General features: G+C 35.9%; 1 protein-coding gene across 11 annotated transcripts in view; it reads right to left on the reverse strand.

The window, feature by feature from the left end:
• The window catches only part of MLIP (muscular LMNA interacting protein), a 231,919-nt gene that overhangs the window by 59,161 nt on the left and 154,215 nt on the right, over positions 1-18,543 (reverse strand). For all 11 annotated transcript variants that reach the window (XM_046641218.1, XM_046641217.1, XM_046641223.1 and 8 more), the window contains 2 exons: positions 16,020-16,064; positions 6,126-6,170 (listed from right to left, as the gene is read on the reverse strand). In XM_046641218.1, coding sequence (XP_046497174.1) covers positions 6,126-6,170; positions 16,020-16,064 — 90 coding nt within the window. The remainder of the gene's footprint in view (positions 1-6,125; positions 6,171-16,019; positions 16,065-18,543) is intronic.

The raw sequence follows: 18,543 nt of genomic DNA on the forward strand, positions 1-18,543 counted from the left end.
CTTAAGGGTATTGATTGCCAGCTTGAAGTCTCTATTTTTCCTGGACTGATTTTTGATTACACTTTAACCAGGAAGAGGGAACTTGGCAGGATAGACAATCCAGACAGCCTTTCACCAACAGAGAACCATAAGAAGGAAAGGGGATTCCTGAGCTCCACGCTCGGAGGTAATAGGAGGCTGAAGTTATCATCCCTGATGGATGCAGGAAGTCAAGGCCAGAAACCACTTCTTTAGGAACCTCACAAGATTTTAACCCTCTCCATTTTTAAAAAATTGCTGTTTTCCCCCTGTTTGCTTATGATGATAAACAGTATAACTCTTAACACCAAAAGACAGTGATGTCATCTTTTTTGGAGGATGCAGGAGTGGGCTGGACCTCAGTAGATCACGTCTAACGGTACTCTTAGTCTTGAGGGAGAAAGTCTGAGAGAGAGTATGTGGAGTCCCCATGGCCCTGGGGCAGGTTTTAATGGCCTGTGAGGAGCTGGTCGGAGCCCGCTATTCATTTGTATTTATAACTCATCAAGTATACACTTATCCTTGAGCATTGCTACTCAGGTCACTGTAATAATAGACATTGTTTCTGTCCTTTGGAGCTTATAATCATAATTCTATGACAACAAGTTGGTACTGCCTCTGGCTAGAGACCAAAGTTGAAAATTAACTGCCAGCACTGACCTAGAGAATCCATTACTAATATTTTAAAATAATGGCTTCTCGGAATACATCTTTTTCAAATTAGTAACTTCAAGTAGTGGACTGATATTTTTCATTGCCTTTGACTACAGTAGCAAGCTCTGGGGTAGGGTGGTGAGGGAGCAAAAGAAATAAAGGATAGTGTCTCTGTTTTAAAGGATTTATTTTTTATCTTCTTGAAAAACTAAGATGTGTAATAAAAGAGCAAGAAAGTAATAAAACACAGCATGGAGAAAATTCTGTGAGCCTGGCTAGGAATTCTACCTATTCGATGGATCCAAAGAGTTTGTGAACGTGCCATAGCCGTGTCTTTTACCCGTTTGCTTCAGTCCTGTCTTCATTCTCCAGGGTTATTTTTTTTAGAGTTTCTGTGGTAACAAGCTCATAGAAACTCAAAAACATCCCACCAGTCAAGACTGTTGACAAAAGCAATTTTCTCTAAATTATTTAGCTGATTCACTCATTCAATTCATAAATGTTTATTAATTCTCTTTTTTTTTAAATAAACATTATAAGCTTGAAGCAAATACTTAAGCTTTTTTTCCCTTGTCAAAGAAATATCTCAAATTTCAAAACACTGTGGTACAGAGTAATGCTTCTAAGATTGGAGGGGAAAAAAAACCAGATTTGTATACTACCCATTAACTATGGGACGGTTGACGCGGCATCGTAGATACCTGGACTTCAGTTTTTTCATCAGAATAATGGAAATAATTCCTGCCATACTAACTCACAAGGTGACTGTGAGAACCTAATGAGATAGTATGCATGACAGAACTTTTTAAAAAAGAAAAAAGCATAAAAGGAATTTGAAAGGACAAAAACTTTTCTTTTTCCTATTTTCACATTTTTAATATAGGGTGTTGATAATAAATGATCTAGACTGTGCAGGAAAGGACCTACCTGATGTGCTTTTTCCAAAAAGAAAAAATGTATAATTACTACGATATTTGTATAAAATAAACATATATAGGATTTCAATAATTATAAACCACATCCCACAGCCTGAGAAACATTTTCTGGAATATACACAACACACATTGGCCAGATTGAAATATTTCAATGGTTAAAGAAAGGACAATTGCATGACTCAACCCGAGGAGGCGTAGATGACCAATGCAGCAGCACTTAAGTGTGTCATGTCGAGGAAAAACTGGTCAAGGACAAACCGCCTTGGAGCTTGAAGAAGACATCAGCTCTCCACAAGAGCTTTCCGGGCTGCATTTGCTGAACAACAGAGACCTCAAGGGCCCTCAAAGATGAGTCATCCACCACTAAAACAGGACACATCAGCTGGCCTTCAGAACTGGGAACAAAGTATCTGCAAGTCCAAGCATGCCTCCTTATAATGTTCCAGTAAGCTGCCTTTGCTTGTACCTGTATACGGCCATGTGGCCATTTTTTTCATTCTGCTGTTTTGTACTCTCTAGATTCAGAATTCCACGCTGGACAATCATGAACATTGTTAATGGCATGAAATTTCAAAAGTAAAAGCTAAATGTGATCTAAACTAGGCTCCCCTACCGACTGCTAAGGAAGACCAATGCATACCCATCTTGTAGAGGTCAACCTTTTTCAATCCAGAGAAAAGAGACCCCACCAGCCTCTGTGAATATTGTGATGACTCAGCGCAGGAAAGAGGAAAGGTTTCTGCAGGTTAAACCTAGATTCTAGATCCTTCCTGTCCTTTTGTTCCATTTATGATGCTAGGAGAAGCACTGTCCACGGGTGCAAGACCTCAACACCCTGACTAATCTGACCCAGTCTCCTCTTCAGTAAGTGGTCATATCTTTGCAGGCCATGCAAGAATGCCAGCAATACATGAGGTGCCCAGCGAAGGTCACAGTTCCATAAAGGCTCAATTTCCCAATTCCTTCAACTTTATTCCTCTTGAATTATCTAAAATGCATATCAAAATTATCAAAATTCCTTTTTGAAAGTCATGCAGAACAAAGATGACCACTGATACTGAGATCTTAGGCAAACTATTTAAACTCTGTGAGCCTGTTTCTTTATCTGTAAAAATGGCCACTCACATTATCTCTTAATATTTCAGAGGATTTACATGCAATAATAACACCTCTCATATGTACAACGCTACAATGGCAACTTCACAGATTATGATATGTGAGCCATGCAGCCACGGCTTCAAATTGACTGAGGAGTTATTCCAACCTCCATTTTATAGACAGGTGTTTCCAATACCCTCATTGCTAAGACCTTTTCTAGTTTTGATGTACTGTGATGCTGTTTAATAGAAGAAGAGAAACTGAGGCACAGATTGGTGAACTAGCTTCATAACGGCCCCCAAACTATTCCCCCTGAACCCAGTACTAAATCATTTGGCTTCCAGAGTAAACAATGGGAATATTTTAGAGTAAGAGGCAGGTCATATTTCTTTTTTTCCTTCCAATGATGATTTGGCACAGGGGCCATGTAAACAAGCATATAAGTAAGCCTAGTTAAAAAGAAAGAAGTATAAAAGAATGATCTATCCTTAAATAGCCAAATCTCAAAAGCATAACACCTTCTGTATTAAGCTTCTGCCACCACAATTTATCATAAATCTTCCCTTCAATTAACTTCTTACATTTCTCTCCTAAAATAGGAGTCAAATAATTTTAACTGCTTATTTTATACAAAACATACAGTATTCATTTATATTATTTATTTATTCTTTTTTTTTTACTTTGAGGAATATTAGCCCTGAGCTAACACATGCTGCCAATCCTCCTCTTTTTGCTGAGGAAGACTGGCCATGAGCTAACAACCATGCCCATCTTCCTCTACTTTACATATAATTTAAATACAATCTATCATACATTCTCAATAATTTTGTTTTTATGTGCTACACATATTTGTACACATTTATATAAACAAAAAGTAACACATAATCAGAATTACCTGTCATATGGCATCTATATATGTGTGCATATTATAAACACACACATATATGTGTGTGTATAAATATAGTTTTGTTTTTCAAAGGCATTCTTATTTACTGAAATTATTAAAAACCTAATCCTAAAGAGAGTTTGTGATGGCAAATACTGAAAATTTATTCATAAAAATGAAAAAGTATCATTTTATTCATAAATTACATTACTTAAGAATAAAAATATTATAAATCCTTAAGGAGGCAATCGCCATATAACATCTCTTGCATACAATTATTCCTACTCTAGTCCACTCCCAGGTAATGTAAAGACAGGGTTAATGTCATGAAATACAAGTGAAAGGGATTGAATTGAATAGTTACGTCAATCCAAGAGATGCTCTTTCTTATGTGGTAAGCTTGTTTGATAATAATCCCTTCACAAACCTTCCTACATCTCAAGGGCATTTTTGGATTATAACTTAATTTAAAATTTGGTTAAGAAATTCCTTGAACTCTTTAGAGGAAAGGTCTAAAGGAAATGCAAAGAAATGATCATCGATGTCAGTCAAAACAGTGCTTTGAATTTGTCTCCCTAGAGATCACAAATTTAGGATTGATAGAATTAGTTTATTAGGCAAGAAAAGGTTTATTTATTACATTTACAATGAGCTGTTTTTACCATGTCTCATTTTATGAAATCATTATATATATTTGCCTCTTTGAAATAGTTTCTTAAAATATTAAGCTAAGAACTGATATACATATGTCGGTCAGATAACACACACACATATAGTTATTTGTAAAAAATTAAATATATACATTTAGTCATTCAATATCTAAAATCTGCATTTTTATACTATATTGAGTGAAATTATATGTGGATATTAAAAATATTCTTGATTTTCACACATTACTCTCAAGAAACAAGTATATCACTATTGTAAATATTAAACTAGTTGTAGTAATATTTCCATATCTAAAGTGGGAAACCGTTCCACTTCATTATGTTATTTCAGTGCTTGTTTCCATGGCAACACCTTCCCTTCCCTGTGTTGGTAATCATAGACTCACAGCACTAGAGGGGCTTGGAAAGTACGTAATAGAATGCTCTCATGGTTCATTTAGGAGGTTGAGGTCCAGATTCCCAGATTCGGGACTTACCCACTGCCAGCCCAGGAGTGAGTGTCAGAGCAAGAAGGAAAAGGTGGGTCTTCGGGCCCCCATTCCAGCATCTTTCAACCATACTAGACTGCCTGGCACTATTCTAAACCATTGACACTAAAATTACACACACACGCAAACACACCCCATCCAGACACTAAATGTACAAACACTAACATAGCCAAATGATTTGCTTGAATCAAGCTATTTTAACTATCCAACTACACTTTTTATGATTTTTCAGTGATACAAATAAAAATATTGTTGTCATTTTGGCACAATAATGACAAGATGACTTATTGCCTATGAATGTAGGACACCAAAACAATTGCTTAACAAAGGAAAAGAAAGTCAGCATTAAACTGATTTTGTCTTCTTAATGTCTCAAACTGCTTTACTAGATATTTCCATTAATTTTATTTAAAGCACCCTATTGTTTATAATTTACAATTGGAATTTATAGGAATTTACAGTTATAAACAATAAAAATTAAAAGATATAAAGAAAATCTTTAGTAATATCTAGGCAACTTATTTCATGGTTTTAATCTGCTAGCCACTGGAAGAATAAGTCAAAACACTATAAGAAAAAGTAATTCTCCTATTTATCAAATGTCTATCTATAAATAACAGATTCTAGAGTCCAGATCTGTGTTGTCCAATAGCAGTAGTCACCAGGTCCCCTGTTGAGCCCTTGAAATGTGACTAGTCTGAATTAAGATGTGCTATAAATGTAAAATACACAGCAGATTTCAAAGACTTTGCTCAAAAAAAGAATGTAAAATATCTCAATTTTATACTGATTATATGTTGAAATGATAATTTATATGCCATTAAATAAATATATTATTAAACATAATGTGACATTTCTTTCTACTTTGTTTACGTTGCTACTAGAAAATTTAAAATTACACATGTGGCTTGCGTTTGTGGTTCACATTATATTTCTATTGCTCCTCACCAGTCTAGACCATTCACATACTAATCTTCCTGTCTGAAATATTCATTTCCCATTTTCTCAAGGCCAGAACCTGCCATGTTATCAGACGTGACCTTCTCCTTGTGCTCTTTTCTGCTCTCTCCCGTCAAGAAGCGAGAGCTCTTTCCTTCTCTGCATTCCAACAGCATCTTGTTTCTGACCCCACCCGTCCTATTCTAACGCCGCTACAAGTTACTAGCAAATAAGGTCTATGGACAGTTTTAGGTATGTTTGTAAGCTGCAAAACAACCACCATGGAGCTTTAGAAAAGCAGTAAACTTTTATTAGACAAGCAAGCGAGCAAACTTACATGTAGTAACTTTTTTCTCAGTTCACTTCCCCTTAAGTAAAACTATCGTGAGAGATGGGAATTTTCTAAAGTAGATCTATGGCTTAGTAAAAGGATACGTACCAGCTGACTCTCAGATACTGTAGAGGATGGTGAAGAGAGGTTTGCCTGCAAAATTATAAATATGGTGTTTATTTCATGAAATTCACAATTTAGTAAAATAATATATCTATATTTTTATATAGTATATCAAAGTTCTTTTATTTAAAGTAATACAGGTCTATTGTAGGATTTTTAAAAGTATAAAGTAAAGGGAAAAATATCATTAAGCATCAAAAAATGATTTTCAACATTTTTGGTACAATGCCTTACAATATTTTTCCTATGCATTTTTATTCAGCTCACATAACAGTGAACATGATGTTTTATACATTGCTCTTCTGTAACATCTTAACATAAGCACTATCACAAGACATCAAAAATTCTGCAAGACGACATAGTATTTCATTCTCTGTATACTCCATATTTTACTTAAACGTACCAGCATTGTTGGTTATTTACATTTACAGCAAAATGAAACAAATAATAGATTTTTTCTTAAATCATCCTTATATTAAAAAATTGCTTTCATGATTTGGAAAAGAAAATGATTCGGTTTTTAAAACTGTTCTAAATTAAAGAGGAGACTACTATTGTTTCTTCACCCTTGGTTCCTGAATGGCACTCCTTTCTTCTGGATTTAGTTTCCCTCTTGCTGAAGTAAATGCTTTGGTTGTTTTTTCAGAACTTACTATCTTGCACTTTGTCTGACATGTTTTTATTTTGTTCTCATTCTTGAATGAGAGTTCACCTGGACACAGAATTCCAGGGTAACAGGTATTATCTCTCAGCAGTTTGAAGATACTGTCCCCTGGCTCTGGTTTCTGTTACCGCTGTCAGTCTAAATGTCATAACTTGATGAATCATCTGTCTTCACATGCGGTTAGTGTTAAAGGTGTTTCTCCATGACATTCTCTCATTTCACTATGAGGTTCCTGAGGGTGGATTTCTTCTTATGTATCCTATTTTGGGACTTGGTATAGTCCTGAGTATGCGTATCATTCTTTCCTTCTGGAAAATCCTCCCTGAATATCTCTTCAAATGTTGCCTTTCTCCCATTATATCTAATCTCTTCTTATGGAGCTTCTACTAAACATATGTTGAGTCCTCTCAATCCATCCTCCATATCTATAAAATTCTATTTTATATTTTTTACCTTTTTATGCTGTATTCTGGATGGTCTGCATATATAAGCCTGACAACTAATTTTTCTTCAACTGTATATTAATACATTTAACATAGTAACTGAATTTTATATTTTAATCACTTTATTTTTAACTTAGAGAAGTTCCTTTTGATTCTTTTTCAAATCCTTTTTATGATATAACTCTTAACTATTTCAACATTTTTAATATATTTAAAAATTCATTCCAGATTTGTTTATAATCTCTCATTGCTAAATTTCCTGTTGAATCTCCCTCCAGCCTCTCCCCCACGATGTTCTTTATTCATTTTATGGCTTTTTACTTTTGATTTTGAGCTCATCTGCAGTCAGGGTAACTTTGGTGATGATTTCTGTAGGTGTCTGAGAAGCCCTGAGTCGGGAAAACATTCCTACAATACATTTCACACTTGCCCTTGTGGGGGCCTGAAGAGTTTCACAGGTTCTGGATCAGTTTCTATTTTGTTTCATCATCCTAATATTTCCAAACCTCAGGATGGCAGATCCCCACATCTTCAAGTTTCACAGGTTTAGGACCCATTTTCTCATGCATGACTCATTTACCACCCAAGAGTGTAGGGTGGAGATAGTGGAAGGATTTATGTTTTCTCTATCCCATGCATCACAACCACTGTGGCCTTCTAGGCTCCTGAATGGACACAACGGACTCATTTATAGGTCTTAGACTTATTATACAGTGAAAGTTAAAATCGAAGCTCCCGGCTGCAAGCATCGATGTTCTGATGTCCCTCAGTTCCACCAGAGCTTTAACTTCTCCTCAACACTCCCCCTTGGAGCTCCCATTTCATTTCCTGCACTCAGAAGTTTCTCTTTCTTTCTTTTAGGTTGAGTTACATATATATTTTTAATACTTATGCTTTACCAAGCATTTATGCATTTAAATAGGAGGCTGAGCTTCCACATCAGCTCAGCCTTCAACTTTGATGGGAAGTGGTCAACATACAGATGCACAACTATAAATATATGTGGCTGAAATATGATAAAGTTGTGTGCCTAAAATATTCCTATTTTTTGGAAATTGAAAATATTTTCAGGGTTTATTATGAATTTGCCAATATCGATTTTACTCTCTGAGAGATGAACAATAACTGAAAACTGAAAGCTCAGTGGTTCTTATGGCATTGCCAAGTATATAGGAGTGTGAGTCACCAAGCATAATGACGAGGCCCCCCGCAGTCCTTCTCACACTGTGTCCCACATTGTTTGTTTTCCGCTCTTTGAGTCATTTCATTCCTCACAAGGCCTGCACTGCTTGCTGTCCTTCCTGGTGGCTCGATGGCAGCAGGGTGTCCTGGCTAAGCGCTCCCCAGCTCTAATTGCTGTGGACCTTGCTGGTGTGCACTGAGGTTTATGGCTATTCCATGCTGCAGAAAATTGCCCTTCAGAATGTCCATCACAGTGATTTTTCAGTTCACCTAGGGTTTCATTTTTAACCTTATGACGTAATATGCATAAGAATGATTTCTTTAAAATCCTAGGTTTTTCCCCCTTCACTGAATTTTCCTTATTGTGATAAGGAGAGAATTCTCTATGAATTCCCTAAGTTAAATTAAAAGCTTCTATGAAATATGTTGAATTAAATGTACCTTCATGGAAACAAAAAGCATACTTAGATTTTTACCTCAATAATTACAGGAAAGAAGAGGTTACACATGAAAAACAAAGTATTTGCACAATTTATTGTGATAAATACCAAATTATTATAGGGAAAAAAGATAAAATGCTCAAGAAAATATAATAGTTAAATTAGGGGAAAACTCAAATATGCTTGTATCCAGTCTCCATAAAGCCCCTACATTCCTTCAGTGGGAATTATGACAAAACAATAAGATGCTTCAGACATACTCAGCACACTTTTATTTCATTTAATATAATGGTCTTCATATCACTATTAGGAGAAACTATTCCCAGAGAAGGAACAAAATTCAATGCTAAACCTCAGTGTGGAGTCGATATTTATGAAGCCATTGCAGACTTGCATTACCAAAGAAAAGGAACATTGGCTCATGTGTATTATGAAAATAACCAGATTCTTTCAACCAACCCAGTCATATAAACCCTTTAAGAAGCCTCTCTGTGCTTGCTCATGCGGGTTAACACTGATGCTTAAATACCGTAGCTATAGTTGTCTTATTAATATTGTAGCAATTATTTTCCAAAAAGTGAGAGAAGATTGTTTGGTGAGCTGAGATTGGAGCAGTGAGTGATGCGAGGAGGTTACTGTATTTGAACAACTGCCAACTGGTCAATGAGATTAAAGTAGAGAAGCAATTTGAGATACATAAAAACGAACTTCATATTGGATTTGAACACTAAAGTTTTTAGTCATTCACATCTATCCACATTGATCTTAACTGAAGAACAACATTACAGATGAGCGTGAGTGTAAGAGTGGCTCTTTATAAAACAAAATCCCATAATCAATATTCCACAGACTTTGACATCATTTTAATGACAAAAGAAAGAAAAGTCAGAGAGAGTGGGGGCATTTTAACTAGTATATTATCATATAAAAAACTTAAAAACTAACAGAGCAGTCAAAAACTTGTAAAAGTCAAAATTTCTTACTTCAGAGAACATCTATTAAAGAGTTAGGTTACATGGAAAGTAAAAGAGTCAAAGACTGAAAAAAGAAACGAGGATTTGAAATCCACTGAAAAATAAGCTACTACACAAGGCCACCGCTTGTGCCAAGCCAGCCTTGGAGAAACCATTTCCCGCTTCCAAAGACTTGATGCAGAGGCACATAAAGCACAACCACACTCCTTAGTCATCGTCTAGAGCTGCTTTTCCTTGCAATCTGTAGTTTTTCCCCATTCCTGACACATGTCCTTTGGGCTGGCATCATGTAGCAGACACCCACTTGGGGGACTGGGACCAAATCGAGTTGCATCCAATAAAAAGTGTTGAACAGTTGCTTTCGCCTTCTGCATTCTGCACTTCCACTTCAGGCATGCTTTCCTCCTTTCAGCAGTCACGTCCCTCCCACCTGCATATAACATCTGGTTCCACATCATTAAAATGTCTCTCTTCCACCTTTTCTCTGTTGACTCTAATTATCCCGAGGTTTCTTTTCTCAAGGATCAAAGAACTCTAATTAGTGATAATATGTGAACTAATTACGTGATTGCTCCCAGGCTAGACTGATCTACAGATAGGCAGAAAGACAAAAATCTAAAATATTAACTGAGCACCTAATAATTATTGAGTGCTGAGCTTGGCATTGAGGAAATAAATAATTATAAAATGCTAAGATACTGTCTTACCCTTGACCTAGAGGGTGTTTCTGGGATTTGCACGTAAGGCACTATTCAAAAGAACAAGGCCAGTGGTAAGAGGTTAGGCACCAAGGCCATGGTGATATATTATGAGGCATCATTCTTGCTTGCTTCACACTGTTTATTCTCTCTCTAGACCTTTACTCTGTATGAATATCTCATTAAAAGCCATTTTAGACAAGTTAGTAATATATCCCCCAAAGACCTAAATATAAAAAGTAGATTTGGAGGTATTTAAAAAGTTTGACTCTTTAAGCTAGGGAACAATGATTCCATCTTGTCATGAACATAATTGGTAGTCAGAATAAGTGGGCATAGTGACCAGTGACAGCCATAGTTTATATGTACAAACGAGGAAATAAAGGATCAGATCAAGGGGAAGTTTGGCTGAAATATGGCACCTTCATGTTTGGTGAAGTCTAAAATGATGAGAAGGATATAAGGTATAAAGGTGTCTCATTAAGTTTCTTCTCTTCCTCCTCATTTAGCAGAACTCAGATAATTGTCTTCCATTCTCAACTTTCACAGGGGCATACCTTGGAAATATTTCTGAACAATGAAAAAGAAAGATAGTAATCGGTGGAAGGGAAGTTCTTGCTTGAATTGTTCACAGCTCTTCCCGTAACTTATCAAATCTCTGGTCACATCCCATGGAAGCAGATCTGGACACAGTTCTGGATTTCAGTGGATTGGATTGAAGTCACCTCTTCTTTCAAGATCTATGACTACATTAATGCACATCGCCTCTGAAACCCTTCAGCATAGCAACATTTGCGAGCATAGCAACAAGGCAAGTGTGTGAGCTGGCTAAATTGGAGACGATGACCTTTATCTGAGTATCTGTATATATAGCGGGGAATATTCTTAATAAAGTTTGACACATTTTTTAATATGCTGTGATATTTTGAAAGCAATATGCTTCCATTGTAATGACATTTTTCTGTCCCTCATGCTCATTAAAAAGAGATCTTATCTGTATACTACATAATATTCAATAAGCCTGTCTCTGTTATTTCTCTGGCACTTGAAAGTAACTCGTGAAATGTCGAGAGTTTATGAAACTAGTTGTTATCAATAGAATGTGATTCCAATAAGGGCTTTTTGATAAATTAGTAATAGGTCTAAATACTTGCCCTATTTTCTGAGGTTTCTCTTTGTTAAGGAAACATACTACGGTTTTGAATTACATGAATGAAATGAATTTAAACTGATAGTAGTTAATGAAAAATAATGAATATCTACAAAGACAAGCGTAATGCAAAGAAAAAATGACATTTCTCTCTGAAGATGATAGAATGAAAACAGAATGAAATAGAAATGTAAACAGAAAATTCATTCCTCTACATAGGGGAAAAAAAACTCTTTAAAAATGAGTGTGATGAGAAACAACCACATACATTATGTGATAAATTATGAGTTAATTTACATATAAGGAAGTGATTTAAAACATTAGAAATATAGTAAAACATTATCATTTTAGATGTTGCCACCCAATATGAAATTATTCATTCAAAGTTTAGACTGAAGGTTATTAGGCATGAAGAAATAATTTAGACCTAGAGTTTAAATACTCCTCAATAAAATATTTAATGAAGACAGACTATTCCCAGCTTCTGTTAGCACACACAAGTTTTAATGGCAGAGGCTTTGACGTGAGAAAGACCTAGGTTGGGTTTCGCCTGCTCTACGACTTCTGAGTCTGTGTCCTCCTCTGCAAGATGGAGACTTTGTAACAATAATAATACTCACCTTATAGGATCGGTGTAAGGTTAAATGGGATAGTTAAACCTCCTTTGCAAGGTAAGAACTCGAAACATTATTGATTATTATTGTTAAATTTGGCATCTGTTAAAAACAACGAAGTGAAATATTGATAATAAGTTAATATAACCAACCCTGCTCGTGACCTGAGATTACTATTACTCAACATGTTGTTAGCCTAGTTTAAATTCTATTACGGTTAAGAGAACATCAATTAAATTGCTATAACATAACCTGCAATTCAAGTACGCTATGAATTGAAGAAAACCTTGACTTTAGTCTGAACTGATGATACATTTATTGCACTTGGCTCATCCTAAAAGAGAGACTGTGTGAAATGTAACAAGTACGCAATAAAGAATAAGAAAAGGAAACTAATTGTTTCACATTGATTTTTCTTTTCTTTTTTTTTAATGGAGAAAAGTAAGCCTTTCGACAAAGGCCCCAAAAAGAAGAATATAGTCAGGGGCAAGCCCTGTGGCATGGTGGTGAAGTTTGGCATGCTTCACTTCAGCATCTCAAGTTCACAAGTTCAGATCCTGGGTGTAGACCCACACCACTTGTCAGCTACGCTGTGGTGGCGACCCACACACAAAATAGAGGAAGATTGGCACAGGTGTTAGCTCAGGGCTAATCTTCCTCAAGGAAAAAAGAAGAAACTTGGTAACAGATGTTGGTTCAGGGCAAATTTTCCTCAGGAAAAAAAAAAAGGGGGGGAATTAGTCATACAATTTCTTGTTATTTAATTAGGCCATTCTAGTCACCCTAGGAAAATTGGAAATCCAATGGATGTACTGATACATTGAAAATTAGCAACACTGTAAGTTTGTTTTAACATCAATCAATTCTCTTGCCAGCTCTCCTCTAGTTTCTACAAGAAGGTATCTTGTTTGTTTAATATTTTAATTGCTCCCTGTCTCTCCTATCGTATGCTTCAGAAATAGAGACCTTGATGTTGTGTTCACACCTCTTACCCCAGTGACTCCTCATGAGTATCGGGACATGGCAGACACTCAATAAATATTTGTCAAATCAATGAACAAAAGTGGAAAATTGAATAATAAAGCTAGAAAATACTGACTATATTTCCTGCTAGTCATGATTCATAGATTCTATACTATACTTTTAAAGAGCCCCCAGAAATAGAGATTCTGAGGGATCTGTGGTAATATGTTAAGGATATCCTCAAGTGTAACAATTTTTTTTTCTTGCCTCTAATTTAAGACTTCCCTGTATTCCACTGTAGGGGCAGGAGTTGGTAAACTACATGATCCCTGCTTTTGAATGTAATCTAAGAACCTCTACAAAGTCAACGACATACTGAGCTCCAGCAGGCACACACTATCAAGATGCCTACTTTCTTCAAACTTTTGAAGAGAGATGGTGGAGTACTGAAATGCTAATGTCTGTAGACTTCTCAGATGTGCTCTTGAGTCTCCATGGAGAGAAAGAGAGAAAAACATACTAAGAGATTAAGTAATTAATTGAGTGAAAGCTGTTTAACACAGTGTGAGGCATCCTGCAGCTTAGCCAATGTGAATATTGGAATTTCTAGAAGAAAACAGTACAATGTCATTATTTTTTAAAAATCATAATATATTGTATCTAAGACAGAATTTTCACATAAGATCAAGGCTTATAGCTAAGGCACAATTCTGCTCTAAAATTTCATTTTTTCTCCTCAAAATTAACATATCAGATATCACTTAGTAAACGTCACAACCGCAGCTCAGTATTTACAAATGTGACATATCCATGAGTTGGCATCAAAGAACTGGTTTTTACCTTCCACCATAAAATTATCCCTTATAGTCTTCCAAACAGCATGGATATATTTGAGGGATCACAAACAACAATTCAAATGTCCTGTTGTTAGAGAAAGCAAAAAAACAAAGCTTCTCACTCAAGAAACCAAATTTAATTAAAGTCAAGAATCTTATCTGAATCAGAGTTTATATTTGTTCAAGTCTATACTAAATCTGTTTGATGACTCAGTGTTAACTTTGAATGACTCAAATGCTTTCACAAAGTTTGGAGCAAATGTTAACCTACTTTAATTAAGTCTGATAACTGATTGAAGAATAATTTGAAATAACCTCTAACTATGGAGACTGAAGCAGTCCCTCCAGAATGGTTCCAATTGCTATCAAATTAACTGCCCCCAGGGAGGGGCAGGAGGAGGCTTCAGCCATCTGCACCTTATTATAAATGAGTCTAACTCAGAGGCACTTGGCTGAAAGGTAGAAAGGTGAGAAAGCAAAAATTTCTAGCTACTTCTTATTGGGTCTGGCTCTTATAGAATGTATTAGTCACAAGAATTAGAGAAATATCTTCATGGCACTTTCTTTTCTTGTAGCCAATTGAAGAATCAAGGAACTCAGCTAAATCATGGTGCTTCTAGTCTTCCCAAGACAGGCAGGAAGAAAAGGGAGGAAGCAGGGATGAAGGGAAAAGCAGGAAGAAGAAAAGGAAGAACTGTCACTTATTGAGTGATTCCAGTGTTTCAAGACTATATTGAGGACTTTTCATACATTAACCAGTATAAATCTTACATCAATCAAATAAGAAGGTCATTAGTATCTCAATTTATATATGAAAAGCTAAGGCACAGAGAGGCTAAGCGATTTTCCAGGATCAGCTAGTTAGCAAGCAGCAAGACTATGATGTAAACTTGAGCATAGCCTCGTAAATGCCTCCACTCTTTTAAGTATGATTCCAAATGGCTTCCAATAATAACAAAAGATAACAGTGAAAGCTTCTAGGAAATGCTGTAAGCACTATTCCTACCCATACCCTCTAAACATCATTTCCTGAATGCGATAAAATCAGTAACTTCACCCAGTTTATTATTTGTCTTAGGGAGATTCAAAGGAAGGCAGAAATGTATAAATTGCAAAGAAGGTATGTCACAAAATATACATTGAATAATTATCTACTCTTGATGATGATGATGTTGATGATGAAAACTGCATATTAGAAAATATGAAGTACAATCTAAAAGGAATAGTTTACTGGTTTGTTTTAAACCAAAAACTCAACACTTGCTTAGGAGATAATCTTGTTTCTACTAAAATATATTTGTTCAGATGCCCAAGTTGGTCACACGATGGATTATTAGGTGAACAAAGAGGAGGAATTGGGTAGGGCTCTGCGTGTGTGTGTCTAGGACATTCAGAAGCAGCTCTCTGTAATTAACTGAATTAAGTGTAAGTCTGTATCACATATCCACTATTAATCTATTTTTTCTCACAAGTGGAAATTGGTTTATTTGATAATTTAAATGCCAGAAAGGAACAAACTAGTCAAAATCAACTAAACTGACAATCCTGTTGGAAATGGACAAATCAATGCTTCAAGTATATGAGTTGACTATTGTATAATAAGCACAAAAAACCATTATAGAAACGAAAATGTCATCTAACCTTCGATAATTAGGAAGACAGAAAGCAGGTGTTGGAGTTCTGTTTTATTTAGCCAAACTAATGAAACTAGACTTCACTTAGGAAGGAATTTATTCAATAAACTTACCTGACATAACCTGATTTTCTGTGTCTGGGTTGATCATACTATCCTACGCCTTTCCACTTATGAAACAATCAACTAATTCAATTTAAATGACTGTATAATTGAGTTTCCTCCAAAGCATACATATGTACCCATTAAAAAAGTAGTATATATAATTATGAAAGGACTTACATATTTGGTTTCTCGACCAGCTGCTCGTGGAAGAGTTGTAGGTGTCTGTATGAAAATAAAAATAATTATACTACTGAAGTAATCAAGAAAATACTAAAAGACTCAACTTCTGAGATGTGTTCACCTTATTTCCTATTAAGACTTTCTAACCATTACTCCCTCTTTTCTATACAAAATACTTTGTTCCTCTGAAAATTATTCCATTAAAATATATCACTTTAATGTTCATTTCATTGCTGTTATCTATCAACTTTCTGGTAAATTTTCCCTTATTTACTGGTAATGTTCATTTGTGGATCATAATACTTCCTTATATGATCTTTGGCTATTTCAAAATTCACATAGAACTCTCTCTTCTCTCAATTCTTTGAGCTGTTCAGCTCCAAAGATATTCTCATCCACTCCATTTCGATTATCCACTCCCAGGACCATTTCTAGACTTTGCCTTCACAAATAAAATGGAAAACCTCTGAAATTTCAATTTCTAACATCCTACTCTCAGAACTCTACCTCCTATGTACCAGCTTCATTTCTCATATATCCTCAATGCAACATTTCTTCAGCCTCACTGAGACTTCAGAATCATTGACCCTTACCAGCTTTATTCTGCCTTTATTACCTCAGCTTATGTATATTTCATATTCTCAGTCATTTTCATATCTTAATTTCTCTTGCCTCCCTCTCTCCTTGTGACAAACTTACCTGAAAAAAAAAAATCAAAAACAAAAAAACTACCCTGAATGGACTTTATCATCCATCTCCTCTAAACTTGTACCTAAAAAGCAAAACATTGCTGGGGATACTCTCTCAACCAAGCTAATTGATTTCATTATAAATTCATGATTATCAGCTTCAAATGGACATTCAATACTGCTTGGTAAGCCCCCAATCTTTCTCTTGGAGGCCCATTTTCCCACTTTCTGAGATGAGATGGCTATTTGATTCATTCATCTATTTAACAAATATTTATTATGCATCTAAAGTGTGCCAGGAACTATTCTACACCCTTCAAACTTATCAGTGAACAAAAGAGACAAAGATGCCCTGCCCTTGTGGAGCTTCCATGCAGCAGGAGAGAAAATAAACAACAAAATAATAAATAAGTAAATTGCATCATAAGTTAGAAGGTGGTAAATGCAATGAAAAGGAAGAGTAGAAATAATTTGAAGACTAGGGAGGTCAAGAGTGCTGAGGGCTTACAATTTTAAATAGGATGGTCAGTCTACAAAGGTGACATTTGACCAACAATTTGAAGGAAGTAAGGGAGTCGACTAGTGGATATCTAGATAAAGAGCATTCCAACAAGATGGTACAAGTACAAAGTTCCTACGGTCAATTTTCACCTCTAAGAATGATGGCTAGAGAACTCAAGGCAACCTTTCCATAATAGACAATACAAAAGTTGAACAAAATATTGGAAAATATTTTATTAAAAAGATTGATGAGCTAATAAGAGAGTGAAGAATTTGAGGGCAAGATCAGGAGAGGTTGGGAATCCGAAGAGAGGAGTCAAGCCTTTGAGACCTGCTTTTACCCTGAGGATGTCTCCAAGGCTAATCCAAACTTTTTGAGAGTCTCAGAGGTATAGGAAGATACAAGTCAGAGTCCAGGACCCGCCAAGAATATAGATTGAGCTCCAGGACTAGGAGTGATCCAGAAGACCTCACATGGTCTTTAGCCTAGTCTCAAATCATCTAAGAATGATTGTTTAGAAAAAAAATCATCTCAAAACCTTAGGTTAAATTAAAGCAATCCTTCTTTTCTAGTGTTCCTGGTGTCTGACAGAAGCAAAGAAAAGGCTCTTTATAGCATGATAATGCCATCTGAGGCCTTAAATGAGTTCTATAAATAAATTTTCAAGTAGAATATCCAACACACAATCAGAGTCAGATACACAAAGCAGTAAGACAATGTGAATGAGAATGGGCAGCAAAAATAAACAACCAAAAAAGACCCACAGAAAATCCAGAAATGTGCTTTCTTAGAACCAGACTGAAAAACAACCATACTCCACCATATTTTTTAAGATAAAAAATAAGCTTGCAAATTTTTACAGGGAACTAGATACTATAAAAAAATGTTAGAACTGATTTGAAAAAGAACTAACTGTGTTAAGGCAGGAGCATGTCTGGCACATTCAAGGCCCACCAAGGAGGTGAGCAGGGCTGGAGTGGAGTGAGGAAAGGAGAGAGAAGGAGAGCAGCTCACAGAAGAGTTGGGAGGCCAGATCAAAGAGCCCTTCCAGGAGCTGATAAGGACTTTGGCTTATATCCAATGGACACGTGTAGACACTGCTGGTTTTGTTTTGTTGTTGTTGCTGTTTTTGTTTTTGGTGAAGAAGATTGGCCCTGAGCTAACATCTGTTGCCAATCCTCCTCTTTTTGTTTGAGGAAATTGTCCCTGAGCTAACATCTGGGCCAATCTTCCTCTATTTTGTATATGGGATGCTGCCACAGCATGGCTTGATGAGCGGTGTATAGGTCAGCACCCAAGATCCGAACCTGCAAACCCCAGTCCCCCAAAG

Source organism: Equus quagga, chromosome 15 (genome assembly GCF_021613505.1).
Source record: "Equus quagga isolate Etosha38 chromosome 15, UCLA_HA_Equagga_1.0, whole genome shotgun sequence".
NCBI lineage: Eukaryota > Metazoa > Chordata > Mammalia > Perissodactyla > Equidae > Equus > Equus quagga.